Source organism: Lonchura striata, chromosome 2, assembly GCF_046129695.1.
Source record: "Lonchura striata isolate bLonStr1 chromosome 2, bLonStr1.mat, whole genome shotgun sequence".
In the NCBI taxonomy this organism is placed as follows: Eukaryota; Metazoa; Chordata; class Aves; order Passeriformes; family Estrildidae; genus Lonchura; species Lonchura striata.
Genome location: NC_134604.1, coordinates 19,357,535 through 19,376,513, shown reverse-complemented (window position 1 = coordinate 19,376,513; position 18,979 = coordinate 19,357,535). Strand labels below are relative to the sequence as shown.

Sequence of the window (18,979 nt, the reverse complement as noted above, 5' to 3'; positions counted from 1 at the left end):
TGGTGTCACAGGTCTGTGCTGGAGAGTGGGAGAACAGTCCCCACTGTTGCTGTGTCCTCAGTGGGCAGAGAGCTCTGACCTCAGCCAGATGGGCTGGTGAGTATTGAAACAATCACTGCCCCTTCATGAGCAAGTTGTTTCAAGGAGTCATCAGCAGGAATGGCTTTTAGCCAGCTTCAGTTCAATTTCTTTTTCAGTTTCTGTTTCTGCGTGTTTTGATCCTGACATCGCCAAACCCTCAAGTTTGCTGAATTAGAGCTCTTACCTGTTTGGCCCATGAAATATCCCGGAAGCTGATCGATGTCTTTGTGCTCCTGCTGCATTCATTTGGGCTGTGCTTCCAGCTTCTCTTCCTGGGCTCTTGCAGTTGCTGTATCTCTTGGATGCCGTGCAGAACGGAATCAGACAGCCAAACCTCAGGTTCACCTTCTCCCTGACACTCTACGCTGCTCATGTGGCAAAGCAAATCCTGAAGCCAGGTACTGGAACTTGCTGTGTGTGTCACTGCTGGGGTGAAAAACAGAGCCCTGGGGAGTGTTGCTTTCCTCACCTGCTCTGTGCTCATGCACTCTTGACTGAGCCTTTCCTCCTGGGCAAGAGAAGGGGAGGGTGGGCAGCAATCAGAATGAGCTTCAGAGCAAAGGCCTTCTGCAGTTGCTGGGCTGTTCTCCCAGCTTGGAGCACTGCACATTCACCACAGTTTCCATGAATGGTCATCCATGCTTGTGGATTGGGAGCATTCTCCTCCTCCACAATGCCAGCTTTTTCTCTTTACAGAGGAGCACATGTACATAAAGGTAAACAGATTCCTTTTGTAACACCAGTATTTGGACCTGAGGAAGGTACCGGATTCTACAGTTTTGATTTTGAGGTAAGGATCCCATTTTAGGTATCCAGTAATTCTTCAGGAACATATTGAAAACAGCTGTAAAAATACAATGAAACCTCATTCTCCCATAGGTAGTTAATTAGAAGCATCTTTCTTATGTTTCATATTGGAAATAAAAATGTTATTTCCATGGGTTTTTTTTTGTTTGTTTGTTTTCTTAATACTAATGCACAATGAGTTGTGCTGTGTATGCTCTTTGAGCACAAGAAACAGAATATTCTGCCCTGGCTAGTTACAATTCCTATTTGAGTTTAGATTAGTATCTTTGAGTACAACTGAAGTATTTTAGAAACAGCAACTTCTAAAATTCCATTTCCAGTGCATGTTTGGGCTGCAGACTGACTGTTCCCAGTGTCTGTTAGTGATTAAATTTGATAGGAATGGAAATAGAAATCCAGAACAAGCTGTGGTAAGCCCTGCGCTGGCACTCAGAGGGAACCAGGGTTTTATGCTCTTAGGAGCAGTTATTCTTTGGAAATGTCTACATGTCTGATAGTGGTATTTTTCTTTGTGGCTTCCAGTACAAAACAGAGCATGAGTGGATCCTCAGATTTCTTGGGGAAGGGCTGGGTGACAAACATTGCTATGAGCTTTATGACTACCAGAGGATTTTCCAGATCATTCTTTCCTTTTTCAACAGTCTTTTGTGTGATGAGGACTCCCAGGTAAGAATTTGAAAAGAAAGTTCCAAAAAACTCTAAACCACAGAAGCTTGCATGGCTTTGAGATCTCAAGTACCAAACAGAAAGAAACAGCTGACTCTGCCTTGGTCCTCTTGAAAATCTGTTCCTTGTTGGTTTTGTTATAGATAAAAATTGATCCAGCCAAATTAAAAATAAAAAAAAATAAAAATTTTGTTACAGCGATCAAATTCTATCTGAGCCAGACACAAAGAAAAGGACAGTGCCAAGCCTGGGATCAGCACTGGGTGGGTCACAGGTTTGACTACTCCAGCAGAGAGTCTCTCTATGCCACACACCACCCTCTTGGCACAAGCAGTTTTTATAGGAAATATTCTGCCTGAGGCTGGGATTTTGGCAATCAGTCTTTTCTTCCCGTTCAAAGTCCCACATATTCATCTCTGTGCTGGGGTGGAAGAATTCAGGGTCTGGTGGTGATGAATCTTCTTGATGGGGTTACAGGCTTTCAGATGTATCAGCCTGGAGGATTTCAGTGATCCCATCTCAGGCTGAGCCACATGTATTAGGTTGCAAATGAGGTTTTGTCAGAAACCAGTTTTCAAATATGTGGGGGCGGCTCCCAATGCCAGCAATAATATAAAATGTTACACATATCATATTATACTGGCGCAAATTGCATTTATTACATATAACAATTTTGTGTATTGTGTGGAGGGGGAAATAATTGCTTGTGTCTAAACCAGTCCCATCCACATCCCCTGAAACTGGAACAGGTTCCTGCCATCATGGAGCCTCACATGGGTGCTGTGGTTTTGCTCCTGCAGTCGGGGCCTTTTCTTTTTGGGATCTCTATTCCCCAGCCAGCACATTTGTTACCTGAACAGTGCTTCAGCAGGAGGGAAACTCACATGCCAGGAGCTCTCAGGTTTGGGAACATCCACCCTGAGTATTTCAAGTATCAAAACCTTGGACAAAAAGAGAAAATTGTCTTGCTACCTGAATACTTCTTGTAAGAGCAGCACCGGTAGTATGAAGCGTTGAAGGGAGAATGTCTTTCCTTCTCTGGAGCTCCTGAGAACAGGTGGTGTTCATTTTACCTGGAAGTTGATCAGATACCAGACAAATTGCTAATTTTAAATTAGATAATTAGATCTTGGGTGTAAAAGAACAAGTTGCATTTTCTGTTTCAGAGTCATATTCTGGAGATATTACAAAGTGCTGCCCATGTCACCAGAGCTGCCTTTGAGCTGATACAGGATCACAGTCTCCCTAGGTCAGGAGGCGGTTGGGCCTGGATCGGGGAGGAGGCCATCAAGGATGGGGACCTTGAGCTGGCCAAGGACCTAGGGCCATTTGCGGCACCGGTAATTTTGAGGAGGGGAGGGCAATCCAGGTGGGAGCAACTTCCCTATGTGGAAGTGAAGGAGTTGAGGGCGGCCAAAGACTACAGAAGGGACTCTCCATTTTTTAAGAATGTCTTAGATCTGACATTCTCGGGACACACTCTGGTCCAGCACGACTTGCGATATATCGCAAAGTCATTGCTTACCCCCACTGAACTATTATTCTGGGAGATTCACTGGAAAAAATTTTTGAAGCCTCTTCTCAAAAAACATAAACACAGGTGCTTGGTGACGGGGAGGAAGGACTGGAGGCTTTGGCAGGGGAGGGTGATTTCAGCCGCCCAGAGGACCAAATACTGTTCCCTGTGGCCCTCCTGGAAGACATCAGAGAGGCCAGCCGGGTTGCACTTTTAAAAATACCTGATGGTAAAACCCCCCTCCAGAGCTTCTCATCCATAGTCCAAGGGCCAGAGGAAACATTTATCAAGTTTGTGGACAGGCTCAAAGAAGCCATTGACTGGCAAATAGACAACCCAGCAGCATGGGAAGAGCTTCTCCGAAAGATGGCCATGACAAATGTGACATCTGAGACCAAGAAGATCTTGTGAGCTCTGCCTCAGGACCTGGAGCCCACCATCGCTCAGATGGTGGAGGCCTGCACCAAAGCCACCTCAACGGAAGCCACTGTCACCATGGCCGTGAGTAAGGGGATCGGGGAGGCCATGCTTAACATGAACACTGTTCGCTGCTTCGGGTGTGGCCAGATGGGGCACATACAAGCCTGCATTGGCCCGCGGAGAAGTGGTACCATCCTTATGTTTCCCCCCAAGGCCGTACTCTAGGAACCCACAGCAGCAACACCAGCCAGCGGGAAACAGGCCGCAGAGCGCAAGGAGGGGCTGCGCAATGACACCAAGTGGCCCCTCACAGTGCCTGAGCCTCCCTACCATCTGGGAGGACCAGTGGCCCAGCAGTCAATTTCGGAGGATTGGCGGAGACATGAGGACGGACTCCGCCTCTTCCGAATAACCGCAAATCTAGACCCAGACAGCCGCCGGGTCCTCACGAGCGCTATTATGATCACATTTCCAGATGAGGACCTGGTGAGGGTTCCCTCGGGGTTCCTGGAGCCCCCTTACTGCGACCACAACACCGCTGTATTGATATTAGGCAACAGCAGGCACACCCCAAATGAAATCACGATCATTCCAGAGGTGGTTTGCTTCCAGCCAGGGTCTGAAGTAAGAGTCTCTGTTGTATGTCATGAGCCGCCTTTCACACTGGACAAGGGGTTCCCCTTTACATTGTTATACTTGCTGGACATCAGAGACTATATTGGAGAGGACGCTGAGGAAGACAAATATGTCTTCCTCACCCAAAAAGTATGCCACCAAAGACCAATTATTAAGATTGTGCTTTCTTTGCAGGGAAAATCAATTTCCATCAATCTAATGGCAGACACCAGCGTGGATGTGACCATCATTCCCAGGTCAAAATGGCCCCGCGACTGGGAGCTGTTGCCCCCTTGTGGCACAATCTCTGGAGTGAAAGAAGCTGTTAATTCCCTTCAAAGTAAACATCTGGTAAGTGTGAAGGGCCCTGAGGGACAAATTGCCACCATTCGGCCTTCTGTTGTTCCATCTAATATTATGCTATTAGCCAGGGACGTTTTGTCCCAATGGGGTGCCCGACTTGACATCCTCCCTAGCCCTGCATGGAATTTTTAGTGTGCGCCACTGTGGAGCGCACCTCCCTGCCATTGAATTGGAAAACTGACACTCCAGTGTGGGTGGACCAATGGCCCTTGACGGAGGAAAAATTGAACGTGCTCACCAAATTAGTGGAGGAGCAGGTGCGCCTGTGGCATTTAATACCCTCCACCAGCCCCTGGAACACACCTGTCTTTGTCATCAAAAAACCTGGCAAAGACAAGTGGCGCCTACTCCAAGACCTACACAGGGTTAATGATGTTATTGAAGACATGGGCCCCCTGCAGCCAGGCCTTCCCTCATCCTCCATGCTTCCCCAGGATTAGCAGCTCGCAGTCATCGATATCAAAGATTGCTTTTTCAATATCCCACTGTATCCCAGAGATGCTTCCAGATTCGCATTCTCCGTCCCCTCCATTAACTGGGAAGAGCCATACAAACGCTATCAGTGGACCGCTTTGCCCCAGGGAATGAAAAATTCCCCAGTGCTCTGCCAAACATATGTGGCTCAAATATTATCGCCTGTTCAAAAACTCTTCCCTGAGGTGGTGATACTCCAATACATGGACAATGTCTTGATTTGCGCCGCGACAACTACCTACCTCAATGAGGCATTGGCAAAGGCAGTCAAGGCCATCAAGTCTGCAGGATTCCAGATTGCTGAAGAAAAAATCCAGCTTTCCGCACTGTGGAAGTATTTAGGCTTCATCATTGTTGGAAGGACCATCGCGTCCCAGTCACTTACCATCAAAGACAACCCACAGACCCTGCGGGATCTTCAACAGATCTGTGGCACCATCACATGGATCCGACCTCTCCTGGGACTCACCACAGAGGAGCTGGTGTCGCTCTTCAACCTACTGCAAGGAGACGGTGACCTGGCTTCTCTGCGCAAGCTAACACCTGCTGCACGTGGAGCCCTGGAGAGAGTCGCAGAGGCCATGAGATCCTGTCAGGTGCACTGTGTGGACTGGTCTCTTCCCATCACCCTTGCCATCCTGGGTAAGTGCCCAAACTAATTTCCATGGCCTGTTGTTCCAGTGGGACGCTGGTCGGAAGGACCCACTCATCATCATCAAGTGGCTGTTCCTTCCGCACCAGTCGGCAAAAGCTGTGTCTACCCCCACGGAGTTGATGGCCAAACTTATCATAAAAGCACAACACCGCCTCTGGATCCTTGCAGGGTGTGATCCGGTGTGCATTTACCTCCCTCTAAATTTACAACAATTGGAGTCTTTGTTACAAACAAATTAAAATTTACAAATATCATTAGACAGCTATCCCAGACAGATTTCAATCCACTATCCTAAACATAAGTTGTTCAAGGATACACTCTATTTAGCCCCTAAATCTTTTAAAAGTAAAACACCCATCAAAGATGCTCTCACAGTGTTCACTGATGGGTCAGGAAAGTCCCACAAATCAGTGATCACGTGGAAGGACCCGGATAGTCAAAAGTGGGAGTCTGACATTCAGCTAGTTGAGGGTTCTCCCCAGATCGCAGAACTTGCTGAGGTCGTGAGAATGTTTAAGAAATTCCGGAAACCATTCAATCTGGTGACTGATTCAGCTTATGTCGCCAGGATAGCAGAGCTGGCAGAACATGCCCTGCTCAAAGAAATTAAAAATAAAAAATTATTTTACTTGCTCTCGGAACTACTTTGGCTAATCTCCCACTGAGAGCAATTCTACCATATAATGAAAGTCCAGGCTCACACAGATCTGCCAGGACCCATTGCTGAGGGCAACTGGATGGTTGACCAGCTTGCCATGACTGTCCAATTGACTGCACCAGCACTTTCCTCTAATCTCCCAGATGTGTTTGCACAGGCGAGGCTCAGCCATGCCTTTTTTCACCAAAACACTCCTGCCCTCGCAAGGCAGTTTAAGATCTTGTGGGAACAAGCAAAGGCCATTCTTGCCACCTGCTCCAGCTGCCAGTCCCTTGCCCTTCCATCTGTGGCAACAGGGGTTAACCCCTGGGGACTGGGAGCACTGGAACTGTGGCAGACAGACATGACTCATTATAACCCCTTTGATGTCTCAAGTCTATGCATGTGTCCATTGACACATTCTCTGGGGCAGTGTTCACGTCCCTCCACATGGGGGAGAAAACAAGGGATGCCATCAAACATCTTTTTATGGCATTCGCTACTTTAGGGGTACCAAAAGCCATCAAAACTGATAATGGACCTGGACTTACCTCAGGATGTTTTAACGCCTTCCTACAACAGTGGGGAATTACTCTTGTCACAGGCATCCCCCACAACCCCACGGGACAAGCAATTGGGGAGCACTCACACAAAGAAATAAAATGATTGCTCGAACAACAGAACGATTCGGCCCTTGCCATGACCCCAGTTGAGAGACTGTGTAAGGCACTTTACATGCTGAATTTCATAAATTGCACTGACCAGGAGCCGAACCTGCCTATTTTAAGGCATTTTTTCAATAACTCGCAAGCACTTTTAAAGGAACGCCCCCAATCCTGGTAAGAGACCCAGAATCCAAGAACATCAAAGGCCCGTACGCTTTGATAACATGGGGGAGAGGGTACGCTTGTGTCTCGACAGAGCAGGGCCCCAGATGGATCCCAGGGAAGTACATTAATCCCTACTGTCTTGGTTTGACAAGACAGGGGTCTGTGAAGGAGGGCAAAAGCCTCCTGTGCAATGGAGAAGGTAAACCCCCTCCCTCCGAATTACCAGGATTTTTAAATTAAAAGGCTCTCAGGCAAAGATATGGGAATGGGAGTAACAATTCTTTACTAGGAGAAAACTAGATAGCAACTTAAAAAGGCAAATGCAATTGGTACAAACAAAACTAGTGATAAAGTCCACAACCTGAGGATTCGGGGTGTTGGTAGCAGTCCGGTTGAAATGACAGCTGCTCCTCTTGCAGTGGCTGCTGAATTGCAGCTGAAGTGGTGATCTTTAGAAGGGTATAGTTTTCCCTGAAGATCTGGTGGCAGTTGGGCCGGTCTTCCTCTGCGCCGGGGCCGCCTCCGAGCTCCGCCGCCGCTGCCTCACCGCGCTCCGGCCGCTTCTCTCGGGAGTCCTGCCGAAGGAGCTGCTTCTCTGGGAAATCCCGCAAAGAGAGAGCTGCTCTGTCCCCCAAAAGGTACCCCTTTTATCCAATAAAAGAGTGCTTGGCTTCCCCCTCTGGGTGGAGCATCTCACAATGGGATGGTGTTACATTACCAGCCCTGCAGTGAGTCAGTCAATGGCCCATTAACAAACCATTACCTCTTCGGAGCAAACCATTGTTCTTGGAAGAGATAACAAACCTGCCCAACCTCCAACAGATGGCAAATAGAATACAAGCTTATCTTACAAACCAGGACACCTACCTTGATGAGACCACCACGGCAGATCCCCCGATGTGTCACAACCCAGACACCTCAGTCTCATCACTGCCGGACAACGCGGTTGCCTGGAGCCGAGGAAAGAGAAAGAGGAACGCGGTCCAACTGAACATCGTGTCCCACATCCTCATTACACGACACTACCTACCTGTGATAGAAGAGACACTCCCCAACACCCATCTCCTCCCATCCCATTCCCTCTGCCTTCTTACCTTACCCATTGCTCCTTTACCCTACTTTTTTTTTTTTACTTCAACCAAGGGAGGAGCTGGGAGGGGAGGGAACCATATGTCTTTTATTTACATTCGTTCTTTATTGTTTCAGTAGAATGATGATGGCTGCCCAGACAAGATATACCTGGCTGCTCCAACCGAAAGCACCCCACTGTGTCCAGCTGCTCGCCGCCATGACTACCATCCTCCTGTGGCTGCAAGCAGCAGATGGCTAGATCGTGCCACAGCCAAAGGAGAACGTCTGGATCACGCTGGCGAAGTCCTTGAAGCAAGACAATCTCTGCCTGGCCATGGGCAACGTGGACAATCTGTTGTCCACATGCCTGGTGGGGGTTCCCATGGTAGCTGATGATTGGCCTGTCTCTAACTCTGACCTACTCCGAAACACAGGTAAGAGACCTAACCCGGTTGATGCCTGGGATGAGTGGACCCAAATCCTGCCAAATAGTAAAGAGGAACCCCAGGCATTGGACCTGCTGGGGTCCTCCACAGCCACTTATTGTGTTAAATTTTATTTCAGGAGGCCAAGTCAAAATTGGCATGGAATTGACTTGGCCAAGGATACATACAGGAAGGATGTGTCACCACTTAACAAAAAATATAACAGTCAGACCTGGTGCAGTTACACCAGCCAGGTCGTTTCAGTCTTGTCCATTCATCCTAAGATGTTGCCCAGGGGGATGTTTCTTACCTGTGGGGACAGAGTATGGTCGGGAATCCCCTCTCGGTTCCAGGGGGGCCCATGCAGCCTTGGCAAGCTTGCTACCCTTACTCTGAATAAAACACCAATTCTGGATTGGAAGAAAGAGAGACAATTGGCTCATGCAAAAAGATTCTATGCTCAATTCGATGCAAATTGCGATTCTGAAATTTACAATTGGGGTAAGACAAGGAGGGTCACTGCCTCCATCTTTCTCCCATGGTATGCAACTGCTAAGGCCCTTGGTGAGCTTTCTCACCTGGACTGCTGGATTATCAAGCATGCCAATGCCTCATCCCCCACTCTTTCCAATCTATTGGCGGACAAGCAGATCACCAGGCACGCCACCTTGCAAAATAGAGTGGCGATTGATTTCCTGCTGCTCGCCCATGGCCACAGCTGCGAGGACTTCGAGGGGTTGTGCTGTTTCAACCTGTCATCAAGAAGCACCTCCATTCAAGCCAACATCCAGCAGATCCAGAGAGAAGTGAAATCATCAAAACAGAAACTTTAGCTGTGGACCCTGTAAATAGACTGTTCTCGTAGTGGGGTGTCCCCAGGTGGACAGCCTCCATTCTGAAGGGACTCTCATGGATTTTTCTAATTATCATTATAATTTTAGTTGCACTTGCCCTCTTCAAAAGGACTGTAGTTAAAACTCTGGGAGAGGTGTATTTAGTAAATAAAAGTGGGGGAGATGTGGGAGGGGGTCCCGGGGGTAGTCCATCTGAGGTGCCCTGGGGTATAGATTAGGTCTGTCCCTTTCATCATCGCTATCTCCCGTGTTTTCTCTCCTCGTTTTCTGCCGGGTTCTACTGGCAGGAGGAGATGTGCTTTCCCCAGTGTGATATGTGTGTGCGTGTGTGTCCCCCTGCTGTGTGGAGGCAGGGGCTTGAGAAGGTCCCGGAGCACCTGCATCAGGGACTTGTACATTAGGTGGCAGTGCAGGCTGAGCCAGGGGCGCTGATGGGGGAGCTGCCGGGACCCGTGCTCGAGCTGGGGGAACCTGGTATGGAGGGGGCAGGTTTCCTAGGGGTTCCCAAGTTTTTTCCGAGCTTACCTTGTTGCCAGAGGTCTTAATAGGGAACAGCCACGCACTGGCATATTCCCATAGCCTGGCATAATCCAATTCCTCATCGTCCCATTCCTCTTCCTCGTACAAGTGATCCAAAAGTGCTTGGCAGAGCTCATTTTCGAAGGTACCAAAAACAGGCCAGTATTGGTATTTTCCAATTTCCATATTTCCCCATACTTCTACACAATAGTGTATCATTTTTTCTTTGGACCTTTTCCATCTCACAGAACAGTTCTCCCAGTGTTCTAACATCCAACCCAGGGGACTTTCCCTCGGAATCTCAAGCAATTCCTCTGTTTCCGCCCTTCTTGTTTTTGAATGCTTACCTTTTCTTGTTGTCAGGTGTTCACCCTTTCCTGGCCTAGGATTTTTCCCTTTTGGTCCCCCCCGCACCTTACTGTTTTTTTTTCCCATATTAAAGGTTTTCCTTACCATATTCCAAGTCAGTGTCTGCAAGCCGTTCCAAGAAGTCAGCAACCCGCGTGCTAAAATGTGTATTTCGGTCCTGTCCCGGACCGAAGCTTACCAAGTGTTTAAACCGGTCTGTTCCCGACCGAACCTTGCCAACCTAGTTACCTCACGGTGAACTGGTCCATGAGTTTTCAGTTGGAAGAACAGTGAGCTCTCTTTTACTTGTTTGTTGGGCTCCCCGAGCCCAGAGCCAGTGAGGTTTACCAGTTTCTCGAGTCCACGAGAACGTACCTTCCCTCCCTGACCGGTCCATGGATGGATCCCTGTAACTCACCGAGTTTCAGGTTGTATGCGTGTTGTGAGTATACGGGAACCTTTTCGCTTCCCCCGTAGCTGACCACCTCCCTCTCAGGCTAGTGGAACTGCAGTTTTATTGGCGTCCGCACTCACGCCGTGACTATGTCACGTCTCACACACACACCCAACACACCCCACTCAACCATGCAATACTTACGGCTCCTTTTCCCACATGGATTCTTCATGCACGTTGATTTTACGAGTGAAAGTTTGCTGCTGCAGCCTCGGAGATTTAGCTCCGAGTTCCAAGAGCTCTGGGCCCATTTATATCCTTTCCTTAACGTGGATTTTTGGCTGTTTTTGGAATCTGGTTGGTTCTGTGGAGTTCCTCAGTCCTGTCCAGCTGCTGAAATCAGCAGGGCGCCACCCAGATCGAGGATAGGGAACTCCCTGGATACCTCCAAACCAGATCACGTAAGGGGTCACCAAGATTGTTATAAATGAGAATTTATTCAGCCAGATTAAAAATAAGGAAAAAATAATTTTATTAGCGGTCAAATTCTATCTAGCCAGCCACAGAAAAAGACAGTGCCGAGCCCAGGAATCGTCCCTGGGTGTGCAACAAGGAGTCAGCCTCAGGAAAGGTTTTCCCCTATGCCCACACACCTCCATCCTGACCCAAGCGGTTTTTATAGGGAAAATTCCGCCTGAGGCCAAGATTTCAGCAATCAGTCTTTTCTTCAGAGTACATAGGTTAATAAGATTTTATTTTTTGGTGATGAGGAGGAATAATTCAGTGTCCAGAGTAGGTGAATTCCTGATGAGATTTTACGGGAAGGTTGCATTCACATGTATCTGTCTGAGGATTTCCATGATATCTATCTTGGGCCGTTTACACGATGATCAGCACCCAATGATCAACACCTGGAGTCCCGATGGTCAGAACCTGGAGTCCCAAGATGGCCCATCTCCTGGCCGAGCCACATCCTTTTACTCGTAAATCAGTTTCCAGTATACACCAGTCTCGCCTGCAAGGGGGGGAACTAATACAATGGGCATAATCTAACAAGTATCCAATATTACATATTTCATACAAGGAATGGCGCAAATTATATTTACTACACATAACCTCAGGAAGTTCAGTTGGTCTTTGTGGGACAAAACCTGTTTTGGGCCCAAGAGCTGACTCTAATCCCTGCTAGCTGAACTATCCAGCTGTAGGATGTTCAAAATAAACATTGGATCCTGAAGGGCAGTTTGTAACCCTCTGTAAAACCCCAGGGGAGAGCCAGGCTCCAAGGGCAGCCCTTGGTGCCTCCAGCAGCTGCTGCTGGAAACGCTGGCTGGACTGGTACAGATGGGATTGAACTTTTACACAGCTCTGTCCTGTGGGACTGAGGGTGCCAGACCAGAGAGACTGATGGAAATATGACAAAAGCTTGATTTAAGTGGACACTGATGGGACTGAAAAAGCCATACCCTGGAATGTGGGAAATGGATTTGTAGAAAATTCTCAAAGCTTGACAGAAGGCTCACATAGTGTGCATCTACATGCAAACTTTGAGATAAGAAATGCTGACTTAGAAATGCTATGGAATAGGACACTGAGAGAGAGAAATCTTCCTTACACAAAGCACCAATTTATCCTATTATGCCCTTTTCTGATCCAGAAATAAGGCAACTGAGAAGTGTTTTAAAAACTTTTATTCCATTTTCAGTCTCACGTGAAGGGTGAGACAACACAGATGCTATAATTCATGCCATCACAATCAGAAGCCAACTATTTCCTAATTACAATACACTGAAAGCATTTCTTGGCCTATCAGCTTTTGCTACACCATGCTGTAAATGTCTTAAAACCAATCATCTAAAATTACCCCTTATGAATCTTATTACAATGCATCTTTCATAGTTCTATTTCTCTAAAATATCTAGTCTTATTTACAAAGTCATCCTTTAAAACTTATTTCTAGCTCCATTTCTCTTTCAACATCTGTCCTATTCCATGGCATTTCTAAGTCAGCATTTCTTATCTCAAAATTTCCATGCAGATAGATACTATGTAAACCTTCTGTCAGACTCTGAAATTTTTCTGCAAGTCAATTTCCCACAGCAGAACTGCTCCCTGCCCAGCACAGGAGCTGTGTAAGTGCTGTTGCAGGGTACAATGTCTGAAGGAACACTGGAGCTGTGACATTACAGCCAGCAAAAGCAATTACTAAGTAGAAAGAGATCCTCACCTGGTCCAAGAACTGAACCTCTGTGGCTCATTCTCATGGGGTGACCCTGCTCCAGGGAGGAATCCCACACAGTCCCTGAGACCTGGGATCAGACGCTGCCCTACCAGCAGAACAACAAAGGGTTAATGAAGCTTTTTGGACACATTCTGTCCCCAGAGTGGTTTGACAAACCATCCATCAATGTGGATCTTTAATAAAGACAGCTTGTATCTATGCTTGCAACAGACTTTCATATATTATTTCCTCAAATTCTCTGTTTTAATGTATTTTGATATTACAAGTATTTAAACAAGATTTAACATGAGCTCTGCACCCTGCCATGCTCCAAGCCCTAAGGAAGAGCTGGATATCCTCACACTTGCCCAAGCTGAGGCAACTCTAAGTAGGGAGGGAGCTGCTGCAGCATTTAAAGCGCTTAAAAATCACACTTGCCTTGAGGGTGTCCGGACCTGGGAGAAAGCCCTTCCCACCACCCTCTTGGATTTCCCTCCCTGCCACTGGCTTTGCTTCCAGCTTGGGAAGGTTTGTCTTGGGGCCATTTCAGCATCACAAAGGGCTTTTCCAACCTCAGGGGTTCCATGGGAGCCCAGTGACTGACCCAGCTGTGCACCCAGGCACACAGATTATCCTGCCATGAGCCAGAGCACTCCAGGGCATCCTTGGAACAGCTCTCCTGCGGAGAGCAGGAAAAAGACACTGATCCTGCTCCCTTGCTTTCCCAGAGGGGCATGAACACCATTTCTTCCTGATCCTGAGAGCTCCAGGGGAAAGGGTGGCACTGAAGCTGCCACTTTTCGGGCGCCCTTGCCCTAGAACCATGGCCCAGCAGGTTTCTGTGAGAGCAGGGATTATTGGTGCAGTTCAGAAGCTGCACATCCCTAAAACAATCCTTAATATGAAGTTTCCCATGTGCATTTTGTAGTCCAGTATGTAATTTAAGCGTATTTCAAGAGAGTTTAAATCAGAATGAGGTGACTTGCTGCCAGCACAGCATTAGCTATGGGACATCAGGAGACTCACCAGACAACATTCTCTGCAGAGCCTCCATTCTCAGCACTCCAGCTGCAGTATTCGCATTTCTCACGGACTCCGAGTTCTGTTTCCAGGACTCCCATCAGGAAACTGGCGGCCGCTTCCAGATGCAGATCCCCAGGGCACCGCTGATCCCAACCACTGCACTGCACTTGCACTGCACTTGCACTGCACTGCACTGCGCCGCGCCCCGCCTCGCCTCCTTCCTCCATCCTTTATCCCTTTTATAGCTACGGCCCCACCCAGAACACAAAAGGAGACCCCCAGGTGCCTCCTGAGACCCAAATCATTCCACGTGCATCAGGAAACAAATAGAAATAAGCTCATCCCTTTTGAGGTAATGGATTAACTTTTTCTCAATTCCCCATTCTGTGTCCTGTTCCCTAAGGCAAAACACCTAGATCAGGTGGGGTTCAGGGGGAAAATGCCAAGTCCAAAACCAAACCAAACTTATTTTTCCATCGGTTTCCATCAGGACTGTTCAGGTTTTCCCACTGACCCTCGGCCGTAGCCACAGGAGCAGCTTCTCTGCGCAACCCACGGGGGTGGGCACAGGGACACCCAACCCACTGCTTCCCGGGAAACAGAGCTCAGCCCATCCCACAAAACGTTGTCACCGTAGCTGGGAACGCGGCGCGAGCTTTATTCCATGAAACACGATCCCAGAGAGCCTCAAGTCCCGGGACAAACTCGTCCCACGAAGCAGCTGGGTCCCACATATCAGTGCTAAAGCACACACGTTCCCCTGTGGATCCCACCGGCCGAGGTGACCCCTCCGGCCGCTCTCCTGCAGCACCATCCGTTCGCTCCCGGCCTTGCTGCCCGCTCCTGGCGCAGCTGCCGCTGGCACGGCAGGAGCAGGGCGGCCGAAGAGAGCGACCCCCGCGTTCTGTGCTGCTGGCCGCGCTCCGGCGGACACGGGGGTAGGCAGGGGCGGAACTGCAGCCCGCGGTGTCGCAGCTGTCCCGCGGCCCGGCCGGTGGGTACTGCCCGCAGCTTCCGCGGTGCCACCTTTCCCTGTGGCAGCAGCTGACCTCGGTCATTCCTGCTGCTTCCAGGGAGTAAAAGCCGCCTCGGGAATTTGCTTCTGATAACAGCGATCAGTTTTCTGATAGGAGCCCCGGAAATAGAGCTGAGTATCTGTGACGCATGAGGATGCTACAGATGGAGGAGAGAGGAAATCTTGTTCCTGACAGTTACCCATGGAAAGAAAGCAATTCCCAGCCATCTTATGCTTGAAAAACAGGGAAAGGGAATTCTGTGTCCTCTCCTGCTTAGGATGTACATTTTTACTGTCCTAAAAGGGGCCATTTGAGGCTTTAGAGAGATATGAGTGGGTCAAGGATCTGCTACCTTGGCAGGGCAGAAGGTGGAGCTGCTGTTTGTGATTGTGACAGACCTGAATAATTAGAGATCAGTGGAAAGTTGTTCAGTGCACCAGAAATTATGGAGAATGTCAGCTTGACTCGTGTCACATGTAGAGCTGGGACAATGACCCTGAACACCCCAAAAAGGTAAAGAAACCCTGAGCCACGCTGTCATCAGACCCCATAGGGGCGGTTTATTGGAAGTGCCAGTAAGGAATAACGGGAATTCCCTGGCCATCAGCTTGGTCCCACCTGCCCACACCACTGCCCTTGGGAAGTGCTATTCTTCATGGCTGAGAAGCCAACAAACAATTTTTTCCTTTGTCCCCTAAAACTGTTCTCTGCTCTCCCAAATTTCTCCTCAAACAGCATCCTTTCTCCTTCCGTCTCTCTGCTCCCTCCCCAAGTGTGTGGCTTCACTGCTCCCCGGCGCTTCGGCAATTAATATAATTGATGCTGAGCCTCACTGAGCCAGTGAGAAGTGCCGAGGGGCTCAGGCCAGGGCTGGCCGTGCCAGCACCATGGTGCGCTGCAGCTGCTCGTATGACACAAACATCACCACGTTCCAGGAGCCCAGCCGCAGGAAGGACGGGACGAAGCTGTGTTGGCAAAAACAGTGCTGAAGGGGACATGCCACGGACATCCCCATCCCCAAAGCCCCGCTTGGAGGTTGGGATATTTTGGATTCTGTGCTGCGGGTCCCTGCGGTCATTGCAGTGAGTTTGCGGGTGCTTAACTCACCCCTTGTAGAGGCCGGTGGGGCCATCCTGCACGAGCAGGGCCAGGAGGCAGCTGAGGGCGTTGCGGTACTGCCCAGAGCTGGCGTTCATGTACCGCGTCTTCACCACATCCACTGGTGATGCCACCACTGTGGCACAGAACCCAGCGCCAAAGGCGGCCACGAAGTGGCACAGGATGTTGTCTAAAGGTGGAGAAGAGCTGGGAGTTGGATGCTGCGGGGACAGGGATGGCACCTGGCTATGTGCCCCCGCGCCATCCTCACCTGTCATGAGCTGTGCCTGCAGCAGCGTGTCCTTGAGGAGGTCGTAGGTGACGAGCTCCCCGCAGTTGATGATGGCATTGCGGGCGATGTTGGGCAGTGTCCCTGCACAGGAGGGTGGTGGCGCTGGGACTGCTGCTCACAGCCCCTCCGGGAGCATTCTGGGCAAGTGCCCCAGCCCTGCTGCCTCCATCCTTGCCCCCATCCTTCTTCCCTTCCTCATGGCCATTTCTGTTCCGATTCCTACCACACCCCTTTCCCACGCCCATCCCTGCCCATGCCTACCTCTCCAGAGGCCGCGGACCCCCTCCTCCCTGGCGATGGTGCGATAGGCATCCACCGTACCGCTGTACCGCCGGGCACTGTCCAACGGGGCCCTGCTGGCCTGGAACCGGACCTTGACCACATCAGTGGGCTGGGCGCAGGCTACGGCCACAGCCCCCGTGGTGCAGCCAGCCAGGAGTCGCGTGGCCACGTCTGTGTCTGGAGAGGGCAGCTATTGGGACTCCTGGCCCTGCAAGGCCCCCCAGCCCTGCAGGGACCCCAGGGTGAGAAGCCCGTGGTGCTTCACAGAGGGTGATGTCAGGGGGTTGTGCCCCCCAGGGTGGGTTTCTCTTTGGGAAAGGACTGTGCAGCAGGAAGGGGGTGTGCAGGGAAGTCCAGGCCACCTGGACACTCACTCTCAGCACCCTTGGGGGTGTAGAGCTGCTTCACGGAGTCGTACAGACCGATGCGGATGGAGGCGAAACTCATCTGGCGCTGCAGCCCGGCTGCCAGCCCACTGTAGAGGCTGCGGGCTCCCTCTGTCCTCACCATGGTGCTCAGCGTGCCCCAAACACCCCGGTACTCCATGGAGCTGGTGGTCTGGGGGATCCTCACCTCACCCTGGATCTGTGGGGTGCCAACTGTATCACCCCACCTCCTGTTCCTCCCCAGGTGTCACCAGCTCTGTGGCAGAGGTGACGTGGAGAGTCCCACGTCACGTCACCAGGTGCTCTCTTTGCCCACAGGGTTTTGGGGACCGTACCTGCAGCCTCACTTTGGCAGTGTCCAGGGGGAAGGTGCACAGGTCAGCGATGCAGCCGGCCATCCCCGCGCTGACGAACTTCATGGCAACCGTCGGGGGCACCTCGGGGGGCTTCAGACCCACCATGGCGGCAGAGGGGCTGGAATGAGAGGAGGGGTTTGTGGGGGAGCCAGCAGGGTGCATCAGGACAGGGTTCCACGTGGGTGTCCTGTTCGGTGACAAGAGGTGATGATGTGCCATGGAGGCTCTTGGTGGCTTTGGTCAATCCCAAAAACCATATCCTGCCCTGTCTCAGAGGAGGATCCCTGAGATAGATTCCCTTCTATTGCAGGGAAACTGAGGCACAGGGCTTTCTCAGCATGGAATCACCAATGCCCACCAATGCTTCCCTATCCCACACCAGCCATAATGGGGGTTGCTGGCTGGGATCATTTCCCCCAGAGTGACGTGCTCAGAGCCATGTCCCTCCATGGTCTCACCGTAGGGACCTCGACACAGTGTTCCAGCTCCTGCCTTGCACAGACAGTGCCCTGAGAGTCGTCTCGCTGGCCCCGCCCTTATATAGAACCCAGGACAACATTCCAGCAGGCACAGATCGGGTGACAAGAAAACAGTGTTCCCCCAGTGGCATTTCAGTTGATGGGACTGGGTCACCTGACACCGACTGAGGTGGCTGGTCCAGCTCTCTGTCCCCCTCCCGGGGCTCAGGCATAGGGAGGGGGGTCCTGCCCAGACCCCCTGCAGTGGACTGGGGAGGAATGTCAGTTTTTGCCCTAAAACCACTCTGGGAAGGACAAGATGCAGAAAACCCATGCCCCAAAGCTTCACAAGCAAGTGATTTGGAAGCAGTGCAGCACTGTGCATACCGTTGCCCGGCACAGATCATGATCCACAATCCCAGACAGCTGCTGAGCTCCCAGCAGGGTTGCCTCTTCACGGTGGAACGTGTTCCCCAAGCTCAAGTGGAGCTGGGGCTGGGTAAGCACCTAGGAGCAAAATCCACCATAAAACCTATGGCACTCTTCAGAGCCAGGCACTGGGCCTGAGGCTGCCGGGAGGGACTGGGCTTGGGACAACAGGCTGGAGGCCAAGGTAGAGTGAAGAAAGGCCCCTTTTCCTCCATATTTTAAAAACTCCATGTGTTTAACCCTTGGTGCTCTTTAGCCCTACTCACAGAAGGGTCTCTCAGGATGTGCTGCGAGCCTCAGCATGTGTACCTGAGCTCACCATGCATGAGAAGGACTTTGGTCCTGACACCCTGGAGCCACCTTTGCTCCATCCCTCAGGCTCCAGACAAAAGCTGCCTGGTACCAACACCCCTCCCCAGCTGGCTCCTCCCTTGTTTTCCTGCCCAGCTCCATGGCTGACCTAGACCTGAAAGGAAGACGTTGTTTACCTCATGCCCAAGATATAGCTCAGCGGTCACTGCTGTGACCTCCTCTGAGACAGTGATCCCAGCTCAGCTGGCATCCTGCCTGAGTTTTTTTGGGGATGCCACCAGGAGAAAGCAGCCTGCATGTCACTCCTGCGCTTCCTGGGGACACTGGGTACCTTTACCTTCCAGACCCAGCAAGGGCAGGGAAAGGGGCCACAATCACAGGGCAAGTTGTGTCATCAGGGACTGATGCATTCAGGGTGTCTCCTGGGAAAA

At 50.5% G+C, this 18,979-nt stretch overlaps 2 protein-coding genes across 5 annotated transcripts; both read right to left on the bottom strand.

The window, feature by feature from the left end:
* Positions 1-7,324: 7,324 nt before the first annotated feature.
* LOC116184009 (uncharacterized) lies at positions 7,325-14,129 on the bottom strand. 2 transcript variants are annotated; one of them, XR_004148726.2, is made up of 5 exons: positions 13,923-14,129; positions 12,903-13,002; positions 8,871-8,970; positions 7,932-8,014; positions 7,325-7,659 (listed from the first exon to the last, which is right to left on the bottom strand). XR_004148726.2 is itself a non-coding variant. In XM_077781213.1 (4 exons), exons 1-4 carry the CDS (start codon positions 13,948-13,950, stop codon positions 7,406-7,408), a joined length of 465 nt encoding a protein of 154 aa, XP_077637339.1. In that variant the 5' UTR covers positions 13,951-14,125; the 3' UTR covers positions 7,325-7,405. The 2 variants fall into 2 exon arrangements, 1 of the variants encoding a protein (XP_077637339.1); XM_077781213.1 differs by lacking the exon at positions 8,871-8,970 and having other exon boundaries at positions 13,923-14,125.
* Positions 14,130-15,470: 1,341 nt separating this feature from the next.
* LOC110477872 (putative mitochondrial transporter UCP3) lies at positions 15,471-17,871 on the bottom strand. Of its 3 annotated transcripts, none has more exons than XM_021544033.2 (7): positions 17,808-17,871; positions 17,329-17,467; positions 16,982-17,192; positions 16,587-16,784; positions 16,305-16,406; positions 16,043-16,223; positions 15,471-15,900 (listed from the first exon to the last, which is right to left on the bottom strand). In XM_021544033.2, exons 2-7 carry the CDS (start codon positions 17,452-17,454, stop codon positions 15,795-15,797), a joined length of 924 nt encoding a protein of 307 aa, XP_021399708.1. In that variant the 5' UTR covers positions 17,455-17,467; positions 17,808-17,871; the 3' UTR covers positions 15,471-15,794. The 3 variants fall into 3 exon arrangements, with proteins under 3 accessions (XP_021399708.1, XP_021399709.1, XP_021399710.1); XM_021544034.2 differs by having other exon boundaries at positions 16,587-16,686; XM_021544035.2 differs by having other exon boundaries at positions 17,030-17,192.
* Positions 17,872-18,979: the final 1,108 nt, after the last annotated feature.

Coding starts and splice junctions, on each gene's coding strand:
- LOC110477872 (XM_021544033.2), bottom strand. CDS start 17,454: ATGGTGGGTCTGAAGCCCCCCGAGGTGCCCCCGACGGTTGCCATGAAG. Junction 16,407..16,586: donor GGTCCGCGGCCTCTGGAGAG/GTAGGCATGGGC, acceptor CCTCCTGTGCAG/GGACACTGCCCAACATCGCC. Junction 15,901..16,042: donor CCCACCGGCCTCTACAAGGG/GTGAGTTAAGCA, acceptor TTGCCAACACAG/CTTCGTCCCGTCCTTCCTGC.
- LOC116184009 (XM_077781213.1), bottom strand. CDS start 13,950: ATGGAGGCTCTGCAGAGAATGTTGTCTG. Junction 13,003..13,922: donor TCTGCAGAGAATGTTGTCTG/GTGAGTCTCCTG, acceptor TTCTGCTGGTAG/GGCAGCGTCTGATCCCAGGT. Junction 7,660..7,931: donor GCCGTGGTGGTCTCATCAAG/GTAGGTGTCCTG, acceptor GGGATTTCCCAG/AGAAGCAGCTCCTTCGGCAG.